Source organism: Herpailurus yagouaroundi, unplaced genomic scaffold, assembly GCF_014898765.1.
Source record: "Herpailurus yagouaroundi ecotype Mexico unplaced genomic scaffold, PumYag 197, whole genome shotgun sequence".
NCBI lineage: Eukaryota > Metazoa > Chordata > Mammalia > Carnivora > Felidae > Herpailurus > Herpailurus yagouaroundi.
This window is the reverse complement of record NW_024412428.1, coordinates 1,866,739-1,883,128: the sequence shown is the minus strand read 5'-3', so window position 1 is coordinate 1,883,128 and position 16,390 is coordinate 1,866,739. Positions and strand designations below refer to the sequence as shown.

The 16,390-nt window shown below is 48.0% G+C and overlaps 1 protein-coding gene across 1 annotated transcript in view; it reads right to left on the bottom strand.

Annotated features, from left to right (window-relative positions):
• The window catches only part of FGF9 (fibroblast growth factor 9), a 34,842-nt gene that overhangs the window by 16,503 nt on the left and 1,949 nt on the right, over nt 1-16,390 (bottom strand). Inside the window, exon 2 of the mRNA XM_040448017.1 lies at nt 8,386-8,489. Coding sequence (XP_040303951.1) covers nt 8,386-8,489 — 104 coding nt within the window. The remainder of the gene's footprint in view (nt 1-8,385; nt 8,490-16,390) is intronic.

Here is a 16,390-nt window from a genome sequence, read left to right as displayed (position 1 = left end):
GATGCTGAAAGAAAGAAAGAAAGAAAGAAAGAAAGAAAGAAAGAAAGGAGGAAGGAGGGAGGGAGGGAGGGAGGGAGGAAGGAAGGAAGAAAGAAAAAGAAAGAAAGAAAGAAAGAAAGAAAGAAAGAAAGAAAGGAAGGAAGGAAGGAAGGAAGGAAGGAAGGAAGGAAGGAAGGGGTGATTTGGGATCCCACTGACAACACAGTCATACTTTCAACATGTATTAAGTGTCAACCACAAGCAAGACACTGTTTTAAGTACTGGCAGTTCCATGGGAAACGAAAGTAACCGAGTCCCTGCCGTACCCTTTATGAAAGGACTTCGAAGAACGAGGAGCCAGTGGGGGCTCTACCCCAAGAAACAGCCACTCACTCTCTCAAGCTTTCCTCATCAGACTTTTCTGGCAGGCACTAGGCAGTGGGGCTTCAGAAAAGGGAGCAGTATAGAGCAGGGATTGGGAGTAAAACCAAGGGCAGGAACACAGAGGGGATCTTATGTGAAGTCTGCACCTGTCATGAGGAGGATTCTACTCTGAGACTCCTGAGCCTGAACAAAGACCATTCCTGAACATGTTGCCTGGTACCCAGAGCCATCCTCCTCCAGAGAAGATGAGAGCAATCTACTAAGCTATTGGGACACCTGGGTGGCTCAGTTGACTTTGGCTTGGGCCATGATCTCGTGGTTCGTGAGTTCAAGCCCTGCGTTGGGCTCTGGGCTGACAGCTCAGAGCCCAGAACCTGCTTCAGATTCTGTGTCTGCCTCTCTCTCTGCCCCTCCCCTGCTCGTTCTCTCCCTCTCTCTCTCTCTCTCTCTCTCTCAAAAAATAAATGAACATTATAAAAAATTTTTTAATCTACTGAGCTATTAATGACTAAAACCAAATCCTTTCCAAAACCTGTAACATCTCCAGACCTATGCTCTGTGACTTTGGTCATTACTGACATGGGATGTTTTAAACATGTCTCAGTAGATCAGCAAATCAGTACAGCTACGCCGCTGAACAACAAACGCTAAAGTAAAATTAAATAAATAGAGACACATTTTTAAAATGATCTTCCACTAACTACTGGCCATCAGTATAGATGCTAAAGAAACAAACCAACCACAAAATAAAAACTAGGCTGCTGGAGAGAAAACAAAATTGTTCCAAAATCATATCTGCAAAGGAAATACTAAAATCCTCCTCTTAATACATGGTTAATTCTGGTAAAATTATCTTTTATTCACAAAAATGGATGGCCGCTCTTATGCATAGGTATCGAACAAAGTTTATTAATTCACCTACGTTCCAATCATAATTGTCTGTCACTCTCCATGTGACCTTGAGTAAACCACTAAGCCACTAAACTCTCACTCTCTCCACCCCTAATACAAGGACAGTGTATGAACTAAATCGAATAATGCAGGATACAATGCTCTTCTGAGGAGCCGCCCTCTTTGTCCTCAGAGAATTACTCCTTGATCCTTTGAAAACTGGCAGCATGCACACACAGCAAAGGCAAGGCTCTATTACCCAAAACATCTGCTTAAAACCACCTACTTCCAGAGCATACCCGCTATCAGGGAGATTACAAAACAAATGACCCTTTTCATTTCCTTTATGTGAACTACATTCCTTGGAGACCTTCTACAGGACATGCCTGAACATCTACCATCAAAGTAAGCGGAACTGACAAACCACAGGGACAAATCGCGAAGTCTAGCGAGGCCTTGCCGTTTGGTATGGTTTCCTGTTCCATGCACACGCGAGTGTACTCGGCCTGTTCACAAGCTGCTCACAAGTGCCAATGTGGAGTGCCTACTGGAGACAAGAAGGCCTCCATGAAGTTGCCTCTCAGGCCTGCCGCCGACCCTCCTTGTGGGACCTCACACCTCCTGTGGTGTTTTCAAAGCTGGCGTGTGCAGACCCCTGGAGCACCTCATCTCCATCTGCGGGACTGTGAGTTTTCTGCCACAACGTCTTCACTTTGTCTTTTCATGTCGTGACGAAGCAAAGGGATCGTGGTGAGGCTATTCGAGACCCTCACGCTGCCACCCAAGGACGTATCTGTGCTAAACAGCACTACCGAGTGATACCCCCACCATCAGGGCCAACAGGAAAAGAAAGGACAGACTGGGCACATCAGCAAAGACCAGATGACATCATGTGGCGTCCCAGTAATCGGAGCAGGAAGACTCGGGGGGTGGCGGGGGGCAGCCGTCTTCCCAAGGTGCTCCAAGGTGTGCAGAGCTCCAAAGAGCACTAGGGCCACACTGACAGTGGAGCACCTCTTAGCCTACGGCAGGTGACATCTTCCATCACATCAACACAACTGTGCCCATATGGATTTTACCGGTCTTAGAGTTTTGTGTGAACTTTCACATTAATATGCTTTGCATTGGAACTGCCAGAGAAGTATAGAAGTATAAGAAGTTCACGTTGGTATGTATTCAAACGACATAGTAACAATAATTGAAATCAGTACGGGGTTCTAAGGATCTGAGATACTTTATTTTTTTCCTCTTCAAGAAGCTGATATATTCCTTCCTTTGGGGACAGGTGGATCTACGGGGTCTCTCCTCCTCCACCCCACACCATGGAAACACATGGCAAGGGATAATTTTTGACTCACGTACCTCTGGCCAGTGGAGACAACTGCTTCGACTAATGTGTTTTTTTCTTAAGTTTGTGTGCGTAGGAAGCATGGTCAAAAATCCATCACACCTTCTTACTACGTGGATTCATATAAACCAGGTCCCAACGTCGTCTCCGGAAACCTAACAACCAAAATCTTCTAGGAAACACATGTTTCATAAGCATCTCCATCAAGAGATGATGGTCGGGTTCCGAAGCACGGGTCTGAAGGCTGCAAGAGTCCCTCTGCCATCTACAAGGCCTGGGTCTCTCAATAAGGAAACACAGAACTCTGTAGGTTCTCTCTGTAGGCAACTACACACAAGGTAATGCCATTGACACACAGTGCTCAAGTGCAGCAAGGCTCTGCATGTGTGCAGGTCGTGACAGGCTGAGTAGTTGAGTCGACAAACACTGACCATATGCCAACTGCACATAACATGTACTGCAGGGCCCTCAAGAAACAGAAAGACGAGAAAGAGAATCTGACTCCTAGGAACTGAATCTAGTGGAAAAGACCAACAGGAACTAAAGTTCTGGACAGAATAAAGTAAGTGTTACAGAAGGGATACAAACCTGAAATCTGCACATCATCCTTCTGTATCACGTTTACAGATTCTATGCTCTACTTTCCTCTATCATTGCGATTTTAGGGACTGTGCTACCTTTTTTTTTTTTAATATTTATTTATTTTTGAGAGAGAGAGAGACAGAGCATGAGCAGGGGAGAGAAAGAGAGGGGGCGGGGGGGAGACACAGAATGCAAAACAGGCTCCAGGCACCGAGGTGTCAGCACAGAGCCCGATGCGGGGCTCGAACCCACAAATTGTGAGATTATGACCTGAGCCAAAGTCAGACGCTTAACTGACTGAGCCACCCGGGCGCCCCTACTGTGCTACCTTTTTTAATGAAATGGTAAAGTTTCTTTCATTAAATGCAAGCTTTTTTTTTTTAAGATTTTATTTTTAAGTAACTCTGCACCCAACATGGGGCTCAAACTCACAACCCCAAGATCAAGAGTCTTCACATGCTCCTCTGACTGAGCCAGCCAGGCACCCCTAAATGCAAACTTCTTGAAAGAGATGAATTTTTTCCATGGCATTCTTTTTTAAAGAGATATTTATTATAGTCAATTGTTCTTAATGATTAAAGAATCTTGATAATATTCAGATAAGTTAGATTAAGACTATAAAGTAACTATCTGAGCCTTACTTCTGGTCTCTTTGATAAGAACAAAAGTGACAAATGTAATACTCTAATACCGTAATCCTCTGGCCAAGCAAGTGTGCGTGCACGTGTGTGCGTGCGTGTGCGTGTGTGTGTGTGAGATCTGACACCTTCTCTATGACTCAGGTGGATACCCTAATCTTTACATTTGAAAGCTCATGTGCCCTAACTTGTCTGCTCTTCCTTTTCTGAGACTCCTATTCATGCCTCAGGATCCAGTTTCAATGTTATCACCCAGTTTCCCTGAGCAGTTATTATGCACTCTTTCGGACCCCCCCCCCCCCAAGATATTTGTGTGTTTTTCTAATATAGTACATTTCACATGGCACTGAATGATTATAAGTACCTTTCTCCTACCAGAGTCTGAGCTCTTTGCTGCGCTGTTATGCATTTAGCATAGAATTAGCTGTACTGCGCATATAAGTGTTTGTAAATGAATGAGCAAACAAAGGATTGACACATGGGTGAATTAACCCATGAATGCCAGAGTCAGACCCCAACCCAGAGTCAGAATTATTCAGGTCAGGTTGTCCTTAAATCATATCGTGATACACACTACCAATATCCTTTCTCCTACTGCCACGTTCTACAAGGTTAGCAGAATCCCATGCATTTTTCTAAAGAAATATGACTCTGTTCACCTCTGGCTTTTGAGATACATTCCCAACATAAACCTGAAAACAAAAGAATTACATAGACGGAAAGAGACAAGTTACCCCAAAACACATTGTAAATTAATTTTTGCTGCATCTACACATTCATGTACTTTTCGTGAGGGGAAGTCTGCTATTTCCCCACATCTCCTCTTAGCCTTCTTTCATAGTAACACACAACCTCATTCAGGCAAAAAGTCTTTAAGCTACAATTTTTACTGTACCCTTGACCAAGTCAACCGCCCCACGGCGCGGTGGAAAATCTGCGTGCCGCTGCACTACTGATCGCCAACGGTTGACTAGAAGCCTTACCTGCAACATAAGCAATTAACACACATTTTGGATACTAGATCCTTACAATAAAGTCAGCTGGCGAAAAGACAATGTGAAGAAAATGGTAAGGAGGAGAAAGTACATTTACAGTACTCTATTGTATTTATTAAATAAATAAATAAATAAATAAACAAATAAAACCTGCCTATCAGAGGACCCGCACAGTTCAGACATGTGTTGTTCAAGGGTCAACTGTACTTAATAACAGCATCATTGCCAGGTTCCCTTCTTTCCTTCTCCCAGTCTCACCACAATGAAATGTGATGTTTTGGTCACTCCCGATTTCCACTGCCACACCAGATATGGTAACCACAACCCCGATGGAAAACGTAATTCCCGGCCACGGAGGAGCCCTGATCTAATTTCCATTCCCCTCTCCTGCCTCAGGTACAGACCAAAGGGAAAACCATCTGGCTTCCCAGAAAGCTTTCTTTCCCAGCTCTACACGTAAGGGACAAAAAGACCTCGCGGCACACACACTTTGTGTATGCAGAGAACATCACGCGTCAGGCAGATAAGACCCAAGAGTGAATCCCAACAAATCCAAACCACGCATTCTTGAGATCCAGAGTAGGAAAAGGCACTCCAGATAGCCAAGTCAAGCTGTTCGCTTCATAGACGAGGAGAACAAGAGCCCTTGCGAGTGGCAGAGACAGAATGAGAGCCCAAGTCTTCTGACTGCGATTGCCACGCTCTTACCACCTTACCATCTTTTCCCAGCCTCAGCCATATCCGCCTTGGGCGGGACCCACCAGGGACGACATATCACAGTGCAGCTTAGTGTGGGAGTAGGAAGATGGGGGTTCTCCCTTCCAGCAGAGTCCTAAGTACACCTGACCACAGGGGCAGAGACACAGCGAGGGCCACACCCCTGTGTTTAACGAAGCAGCAAAATAAATCACAACGCTTAGTTCTTTTCAGCCCGACACGTGTTTATCGAGCACCTACCTGCCACGTGCAGGTGCAGGCCAAGTGGAACCCTGAATGCTGTGCCAAAGAACACAGGCATTCACCTTCAAAGGTAAGCATCTGATCTACGTGGACAGCTGACATTCATTTGCGAGTTCTGAAGGGCAATTCTCCCAGGAGTGTGGAGAATGGATTGGAGAGGGGAGAAGCTTGGTGTACAGAAACCTCTGGAGACCGCTCTCCAGAAAGGAAATCACAGTATGCAAAAGCGTTCCCTTCCATACTTTCCCCTGAGCAGTTCCCAAGCCTGCAGGCACTCTGTACACGAGAAACTAGGCATTCCCCAAGCACGGGGCGGTGGGGGAAGAGGAGGCCTTTCCTCGGACCCTCCCCTTCTAGCTGGGGTTCCACGACTGGGGTTGTCGGCCAGCTGTGTGGCTTTGTGGCCACATGGCAGCGGAGGTGGGACGTCTACTCCCAGCCACACACTCGGTGGGCTTCCCAGAAAACATGCCAAGAGGGGGTTCTCCAACTTTCTGCCACCTGGCCACCGTTTCGGAGAGTCCTGTCACTGATAATGACCGAGCCTACCTTCGGGGTACATTCTAGAGCCTGCATTCTGTCCATAGCCTGTGTTGCTGACGGGGCCTACAGAGGCAGGCAGCTGGAGGAGGGGAGAGACGAGCAAGAAGCCACCGAAAGAATCCAGACGGGGAGATGAGGCTCGGCTGGTCCACACACACAGAGGCCACTGTGCTGGACACAAAGTTCCACTGCTCTCCTTGTCAACCACGAAACTGCAGGGGCGTGCACGGTGGTCCATCGAGAGGGGAACAAACGTGGCCTCTATCTGAGTTTAGTCATTCGTCACAACCTTTACAAATGTTTACCTTAATACGGGTTTTATAAATTATAACAATCTATATGAACTATATTTTATATAGAGAATCCTTAAGTAATTTAACATACACTGTTGAGACCCAGACTCGAAAAAAATTGTTTGGGTGGTGATATGTGATCAAAAAAGCCTAGAGACCATGGTGATAAACCAGTCCCTCCACCCACTAGATGTCAGACTGTGCCCTCCACAGAAGAAGCGTTTTATTGAGTTCAACTGTGACCGACCTAATTAAATCCACACGATACACCTAAAAGTGGGAAAAAAAAAAATTTGAGGGGGTGACAAAGGAGAACATCATTTTATGTTTTAAAAGTTTAAAAGCTTCCTTATACCTTGTATCTTTGCACTTAAAAGTGCTGGCAAAGATAACTTAGGCAGTAAATAACTTGATCTAAACCACGAACGGTGTTTCAAAAGCTCAACCCAATCCTATGCTTAAAAAGAGACTTTAAAATCATCTATTTTCTCAAGGACATACTTCTTTTTAAAAGACTTAAACATCTAGCAAAATCAACCAATCTAGACTCAAATTTCACCAAGGCAGAAAAACCAATGTCACATCATTGAAAATGGTGTGTGCTATATTCAAATGACACAGGACACTTATTGTCATCTGGGGATCTTGCGTCTGAAAGCATTCCAACCCCTGCGTGTGTATGTGTGAGTACACACACATATTTTCTAATATGTGGACAAGAAAGGGGTATATCTAGACAACGTTTCTCTCCATTATGTATAAAGATGCCCTTCATTTCTGCCTCCCGTTCTCAGTTTCTTTTAATTTTCACCTTTTTGTGGATCTAATCAAACTTCTCCTATTGCCGATAACGTGGATTAAATTCTCATTTGGCCACCGATAATGGCAAGGAAAAACTAAAGGCTGGTTTCACTACAAGCGTTTTTTTGGCGAAAATTCAAGTTGGTATATAGTAACTAATAATCTATTATTCATACTCATACATTTAGCAAAAAAAAAAAAATGCATTAAGTTCCTACTGTAAAGCATGCACTGTGTTTTAGAAACTGCTAGTACAAGTAAAGAGATAACAAAGATGTAAAGTCAGTCCCCTTTGCTCAAAGCAGAAGCAAGGACTTTGTCTCACTCACTGCCATCCCAGAGCGCCTAGAATACCACCTGGCACCTGCTAGGATACGATAAATACTTCTTCAGTGCCTCCTTCCGGGAGCTTACAACCCGGTAGACATGGGAAGTGAGACCGGAAAAAAAAAAAAAAGAAACTTATGATACTTGCAAATAATTATAGTATTTTTATATTCTTATTCACGTACAAGAATATCTGGCAATAATTTCCATCCCTCTCTTCCCTCTACATAATGAGAGTCTGATGGAGCTCAGAGAAAGGGTTTATACTCACTGCATGGCTGTCTGTTTCTAGTTTTAATTACACTGCTTTGCAAAGCTTAGGAGAAGATAATTTCAATTCATTTCAAAAATAACTCCCATTCAATACAAGAAGATGGGATTTTTCACACTTGTGAATTTTTTATTTACTTGACAATGAAAATGGTTTGGCATATAAACAAAGCATTTTCTTAGAAACTTGGGTCTGGTGAAGGTCCAGGGCTGATATCTATAAATACAAACAGAATGGTTTTTCTCAAAAAGCAAGAACTTACGCTCTCCTTCCAAAGAGACTCAGCTTCATCTCTAGATATGTATCATCTACAGAAAATGCAGTTCCAATCAAATAAAGCATGAAGATCGGCAAAGTCTCTCCCAGTACTTACTGATCCATACAGCTCCCCCTTCTCATTCATCCCGAGGTAGAGTCCACTGTCCACGCCTCGAATGCTGACCAGGCCCACTGCTATACTGATAAATTCCAGAATGCCTAAGAGACAAATGGCAGAAGGCGGAAGACAGGTCAGAGCACAGAGCAATTCCTTAGTCTCAGCATCCCTAAGACTTTTTGAGAGGACACTGAGCCCAACTCCCAACTTGGATAATCTCACACTTATTGAGGAAGTGTCTTCTCTTGGGGCGCCTGGGTGGCTCGGTCAGTTAGGCGTCCGACTTCAGCGCAGGTCATGATCTCGCGGTTAGTGGGTTCGAGCCCCGCGTCAGGCTCTGTGCTGATGGCTCAGAGCCTGGAGTCTGCTTCGGATTCTGTGCCCCCTCTCTCTCTGTCCCTCCCCCGCTTGTAATTTCTCTCTCTCTCTCTCAAAATAAACATTTTTTAAAAAAAATTTAAGTGTCTTCTCTTAAAACCACTGCCTAAGAAAACTGATTTTTCAACTAAATTCCATCTTATAAAAATGATATAAAAGTACTTATTAACATGACACATAACCAAAAATTTTTTTAAAGCTAGTGTTTACAGATACCCTAAGAAGTGATATGACAGATAAATCAAAATACATCTTCAAATTAACCTTAGAAGAGTCTACTTTAAGAGAAAAACAACTTACTTCTAAATTCTTACTTCTTACTTCATAAATACGAAATTAAGTATTTGTGTATGGGCAGGTATTGGAAAATATTCTATTCAGAGACTGATCTTATGTCCCTTAAAATAAGAGTATGAGGTGCTAACCAAAGACATGATTGGTTTATATAGAATATTATTCACCTTTTGATTGTATAACTTCATTGAGCTCTACCTGGAAAATTAAAATAGCCTACATACATCCTGAATATTTCTGCTTAAACGAAGTATTGATTTTTGCTGTACTTATCCAAGCCTCAAAGAACTAGTTAAACAATTAAGATAACATAATATTCTGAGGGGAAAATGCTAACATCAAAAATGCTCTTGAATGAAAATGGGTATGAAGGACTATATCCCCAAATCAAACCAACATCATGATCTTTTTTCCCCCATCTTTCCCCGTGCTTACCTCACTAAGAATAACAACACCTAAGCTGGGCATCAATCCAGAATTTTATGGCCATACAACAGCAACTTTAATTTCTCTAACTATATTGTTGTTTTAAGATGATTACCCAACTGTATATCTGGGACAATGCTAGTATTTCTTGTGCTTAGCCATTCACTCACTTTTGTTATAAAAGGATATCCTCTGTGTAGACCTTGAGTTAACACATACCAAATATTGAATTCTTGTTTTAAAAATATCTTCAAATATTGAAAAATTCACTTACAGTTGAGAGTTTAGCAAAACACTAAGGATAACAGTCTGCTATAGTCAGTCTCCTGTGACTAATAAAAAAGCACTTATGTGGATTTTGAAACAATTAATTTTGCAACTCTCACAAAATAGACTGTGCTGCAAAATCCAAAGAAGACGTGCGCTACATAAATCTCATAAAGCAAAGGGTTCCAAGGTGATACAACAAAGAAGAGAGATTTCTTGTAAAGGGGGATTCTTAATTCTTTTATAAGCACAAAATGTAACCAATATCGTGTGTCTGCATTTTATAGGATATCTATCTGAACATGCAAAACTATTTATTTTCGTAAAATGTGAAGCAGTGCATGGAAAAAGATATAAAGAGAAATTACAAATTACACTTCGGATCTGATCATCTGAGACTCTACGTCGGAAGGTGCGTCCAAAGAAGCTAGTGTACGAGGAGCCTTTCCCACCTCACAGAGCAAACGGAAAGGTCAGTAAGGAGATACTTCCACGAGATTCCCTTCGCACGAGATGCACTCCCTGATTGACGCAATTCTTTCCTTTCATTGTACTATTCCAATTCTTATGATTAAAAACTCATCTCAGTTATGGCATTTTACTACTATTGGGAGTCATGTGCATAACCTCTTCTTGGCTACCTGAAAACAACCACAATATAGGTCACAGTGATCCCGAAATGAGTGTAAGGAATTTGCCAGTGTCCAATTTTCACCATGAAACGAAAGACAGGAAGCATTTTGCCCCCGGTGGGGTCTGATCAATTTACTACGCCCTATCAATGGGGAAGGCTTTAATCCCAAGACTAAAAGACACTCGCATCTTCTCACAGGGTATGTGAGGATCTCTGTGTTTTCCCTAAACAGGAGGCAGCTCTGGGAACGAGTCATGAATATTCATCATCGTTGCCGTCAGGCCCAAAAGCAACAGGGTGGGTGGGTGTGATCTTACAAAACCGCTCCACTAGCTTGCCTGCAGAACATGGAGAACACTCTCGATACTGAAAACGACGACAATCAAGATAGCTTGGACACTGGAACATTTAGTCAGTGCCAGTGGGGCCTTCCACTCAGTGCTCACAACAACCCTAGGCATTACGTTTTAATCTTCAGCTCACAAATGGGGACACTGAGGCGTTAGGATGTTAAATAACTTGCCCCCGCAATCGGACACCGAAGCCCATATGCTTGTTGATGATGCACGTCTTACCACTGTTTTTACCTTTTTTTTTTTTTTCCACGTAGCCGTGATTTCTGTACCATATTGATAGAGTCGTTCCCTTACTGGTGACTAGAAGTCGTTACCTAGATGAGACTCCACCACAGTGGGCATCTAATATGTATGTAGACTATTTACCCAAAGTGTTTACGTGCGCAAAGTTCAAGTCTGTTAAAGCCTTACGGACTGAAATTATTATATGTTCCGGAAATGAAAGTATTAAGATATCTACCTTGTTTCTTTTTCTGGCATCAACAAGATAGCTGTAATTCATTTATACTGACTTATCCAATCAACAAACTATTATTGAGTGACTATCGTAAGCCAAGAACTGTGCCGTGTATTGAATATATAAAGATAAATAAGCCATGGCGTAGGCCTATATCCTCAAAGAGCTTACCATCTAGTGGAAGGAGAGACAAATGAGTAGATAAATACAACAACAATGTGGGAAAGGCAGTGAGAAGAAGACGTTTAGGGTGTGGTCGGTGTCCAAGGAAGAGTAGCTCACTCAGGTTTGGGAAGGGAAGTCAGAGGGGGCCTCCGGAAAGAAGGAATTCCTGAGACAAGTTTCCGAGGCGGCTCGCGAGGTGAGAAGAAACTACCTATGTAGTTACCCCAGGTGGAAAGGATTTGATCATCTCAAACCACCATCCTTGAAAAATAGAGACCTCAAAAGAAAGGCACGGCTTTTCATGAGGTCATCTCAATGATCCAAGGGCAAGCAGAACACCTGAATGCCTGAGTCACAGCATCCCCGCCCCCCCCCCCCCCCAGAGCACCAACAGCATAAGGTCAGAAAGACCCGGCAATGGGGCAACAAGATCCCCTCCGCCCACATTGGAATCCTTATCATTCCTGGAACCATCTTGTCCACAGTGAACTCCATAACCTACACCGAGTCAACTAATGTCTCTCTGGGCCTGAGACAAGCAAGGGCTTCCAACAAGTCTCACTGGAGGGCAGCCCCCACCCCTTTTTTTGCATGAGCGTGCGGCATAGAGGGGTGCTGGATCAATACAACCCAGGAGAAGGCTTCCGTGTAGAAACCCTTAAATGTTTAATGAGCAACAGGAGAGGGAGGGCAAGAAGGGAAGAGCCAGGAAGAGGAGAAAGAAAACGGGAAGCGAGAGAGGGGGAGGGAACGGTGGGATTGTTGCCGAACATCTAAATGTACGCCCTCACACGTGGGCCGCAGGGGGCCGTCCCTTCTCTTAGGCAGGCACAACCAAGGCATCCTCAGCTCAGAAGGGCCCCAGTAATGGGTGGCGGTGGAGCGACACGGGAAGCACAGGGTCAGCGGCTAGTGGCATCTGACTGTTACTCTCTTTCACAGCAACCAACAGTTCCTTTGAGGATGTGCTCACTGGGCCCAAGGGGGTCTCATGGGGTCTGAGGTCATCTCTGGTCCACAGGAGGCTGGGACAGCTCCCGAGACCACTTTAGGGAAATGACCACACCAGACCTTTGCTCCAGACTTACTAGATACTATTAGTGGTCAGCCCAGAGCTCTGTTCAAATGGGCCGCGAACCCGAAGCTGGCCCGGCTCCCAAAAGCCCCTCTGCATCGGGCCTCATGTCCAAGGCCATCATAAGGCCAGCCATGGCAAGTGGAAGGGCGGGCACATGTTCCACTGTGGCCCGTGTTAAACAACCCTCTGGGCTAAAAGCCCCCAACACTTAACAGAGCTGCATTCTTTCGAGGACAAGAATGTATGCGGACTGTGGAGAGAGGCAAGACAGGAGGCTTTCGAAAATAGATTAGCACCCCTCCCTCCGGAGCTCCCTCCTCACCCAGAGAATCCCCCACCCGGGCTGCCAAATCAATCATCTCCAAGCCTGGGACGGAGTAAAGCGGAGTCTGTAGCAATCTGAGCACATCTCAGAGTTTCCTTAGGAAATGACGAAGTGGGAGTTACAACTCCCAATTTTTCAAGAATCTGAACCAATCCGGAAAATAACACCTTAAACAGGCAGTCTTTCTTAGAGCAGCCCCAGGTCGGATGCGCATCTGGAGGGCTGATGAAGTCTGGCCTTTCCAGCCAACACTCCAGCCCGAAGGGCACAGCGGCAGAGAAGCACGCCATCTTTCCACGAAGTCAGGGGGTCGGTCCACTCGGGCTTCCTTGTGCCAAATCAAATAGCGGAAAAGGACCAGCGCTCACTTTTTTATTATTCTGCATTACCTTTTCCTCAATCGATTTTCTGCTCACTTTTTTTCCCCGTCTAGCAAGTGCTTTAAAGACAAAAACTATGCCTGAAGTGAAACATCCCGCCCCGCCCCCAGCCTACTACCCAGAGAGATGCAACACCTTGTGCCAGTTCTCCTGGCTCAGCCTTATCTGCATCCCACCCCACCCCCCCCCACCCCCAAGAAAACACAAAGGGCTTTCTCAAGGTCCCACCTAAGTTGTCACTGCCGCAGCTCCCGCTGGGACGGCGGTAAGATGCCCCCGCCCCCACGTCCCCTGCACTGCTGCTGTGTCACCGCGAAGCCTGCCAGCAGCTGCAGTCACCTGCGGCCGCATGGGGGGGGTGGCAAAAATCATTCCTCCGGCCCGTCTCCGGCCGCCAGCTCATTGCACGCAGAAATGCACCTTCTATTTTTCATCGAAGTGTAAACCACCCCCACCCCCTACCTACAGCTACTCCTGTCTAAAGAATCGGGACAGAAACCGAGGGTCTTGAGGACTGAGTCCCCCGCAGGGAGCTGGGCCGAGGAGAGGGAGGCAGCGGACCGGGAAGGGAGGAGGCCGGCCAGCGCGGCTGCGGCGGGGAGCGAGCGGGAGCGCCAGGTGTGGCGGGCCGCTGCAGCCCCGCCGCCCCCTCCCCGGGCGCGCGCTCCCCCGCCCTGCCCGCAGGGTCCTAGCGCCGCGGAGCCCGGCCCTGCTTCCGGGCGGGGCTGGGAAGGCAAGGGTAGGAGGCTCCCGGCACTCGCTCGGCGCTGCAGAGGTTGCTGATATTGGGACCTGCCGCAGCGGTAGCGGCGGGAGACCGCGGCACTGCTGTCACCCCGGGGGCCGCTTCTCCCGGCAAGCGGATGAAAGACTTAAATAACCCTCCTGCCTCACCCTCCTTCCCCACCCCCACTGCGCACAGCCACCCACTCGGCTCCATCCAAACGGGGGTGAGTGGCACAGCGGAGCGCCGGGCGCGCCCTTCCCCCCGCGGCCGGCTCCCGGCCGACCCTCGAGCTCGCAGATCCGAGCCCCTTCTCCCCCCGCCCCCCAACGCGGGCCGGGGCTGACCTCCCCTCCTCTCCTCCTCCCCGCACTGCCCCTACCAACCCGGCCAACAGTGCCAAGCGAGTCTAAGGAGTAGAGATGTCACTTCCTTGGCGACACCTTTCTCCAACCTCCAGGATTGGGGGGTGGGGTGGGGGTGGGGGCTGACGACTTCCAGTTATTTTTTGTTCTATGGTCTCTATTCAGCTGCTGTAGCAGCGGTCCTCGTCCGATGACCCCAGAACTCGCTTTTGGGGTTCTCTCCACCCTCGCGGTCCCCACGATTCAACCCTTGCATCCTCACTCTCCCCGGTGGCAGTTACTAGATTTCTAATGACTCACTCGACTGCGTTTAGCAAACGTCCTAACCCTAAAGGTGACTGCATTAAAAAAAGAAAGAAAGAAAAAGAAAAAGGCTATGGGGGGGGGGACGTGGAGGAACCCCAAGAGGAACAGCCCATAATCTGTCCACGCCGGGGCCCAGTCGGGCTGCGCCGGGGTTCCGAGGCGCTCTCGCCAAGGCAGGGCTCGGGTAATTCACACAATGAAGCTACCCTCGCTCCGCATTGGTGCCCCGCCGCGCTCCCCCGGGCCCGGAGGCCAGGGCCCAAACCGGGGCGCCGAGACGCAGGCCCGCGGGCCGCGAGCTCCGCTCCCGGAACGCCGTTAACAATAGCTCACCGCCCCCTCCACCCGCCTCCGCGGCCCTTTGTCCCCCCCCCCCCCACCCCTTCCCCTGCGGCTCCGGCCGGCAGGGCCGGGGTCCTCGACCCACCTCCCAGGCACCAATGAGCCATCGATTCTCCGAGACCCGGCTGCGTGCTTCAGATGAGGGAGATGGGTCCGAGACGGCACGAGGGAGGCCAGGGGTACGACCTCCAGCCTGTCCTCAGTCCCCGCCACCAGCTCTCCCGCCGCGGTGCGCGCCTCCGGCGGTTCCCACACCGCGAACACCCGCGCTGCCCGGGGCGGCGGCTGTCAGCCTCGCTGGACCCACACTCACACACAAAGAGAAAGCGAAGGCACTAAACTTGGGCCAAAAAAAATCTCATTCCCTAAACACTACCAGAAGCGTGTCGGCCCCTGCCCGTCGCCCCCGGACGCAAGGAGTCCCTGCAGCACCGAAGGGCGCACTCCAGCCCGGTAGAAAGGGGGACGGAAACGGAGCGTGTTTAGGACCGCGCGGAGCTGGCCGGGCGGCCGCCGAGAGCGCCGGGGGGCCCGGGCTGCCGACTCGGCACCTGCCGGCCGGGAGCGCGGGAGGACTGGGGCTCCAGCCGCCCCGCGCACCTAGGCCGCCCGCCCACGCCGCCGGCCAACCGCCGGCGCGGTGCAGACGTCCAGCGGGGGGCCGCTGCGGCCCGGCGCACATTCGCTCCCCCACCCACGGTCGCCCACCGTGGCCTGTTGTTCGGGTACCGAGCGCTAGGCACGGTAGCAGCCCTTAAAGTGGCCAGACAGAACAGCACTTTTAGTAAAGTTTAGTCTACGCTTTGCAACAACCAGAGCTGCGTTCACTTCGGGGGCGGGGGGGGGGGCGGTTATATTTCAACTGAATAATTGCGAAGCAAAGACCTACAGCTTTGCCTTTTCCTTTCCTTTTTTTAAGCAGAGAGGGAAGACTGTCGGAAATATTTACACTAGTAGGTTCAGCTTGGGGCTTAGGCTTGGCGGTGAGCAAAAGGAGAAAATCTTGGGCCTCGTGGATCTGGGACCATCCCCATCCCAGGCCTGAGTCGTCCTCACCTTCTGGCATCCTCTACAGCCCCACGAATCTGAACAGATAGTTTAGGCTGCGTTCAACATCTGGCATTAAAGCATGAGAAAGAAAAATCACCACAGGACTTTGTTTTTTACGACCTAGTTTAAGTGTTGTCAGGTGGGTTCACTGAGAAGTTAACTCCTTCCAACAGTCTGGTTGCCCAACTGGAGCTTGCTTGCTTTTTAGTGAGTAAGGAAAACACCCGAGAGTCTCCCCATCGGTATTGTGCTCGCTGACACTGTGCCGCTGGGTTCAGGGTGGCCCCGCAGGCACGTGCGTGCAGGCATTAAAGGGAGCAGAGTCACCAGCACCCGGGTCTGCAGCCCTCAGTGCTGAGTCACAAGTACCCTCCTTGGGAAATGAAATCCTCGGAATGTCCTTTAAAATTAGCTCGCAGCTTTTGCACGCGCGCGCGCGCGCGCGCACACACACA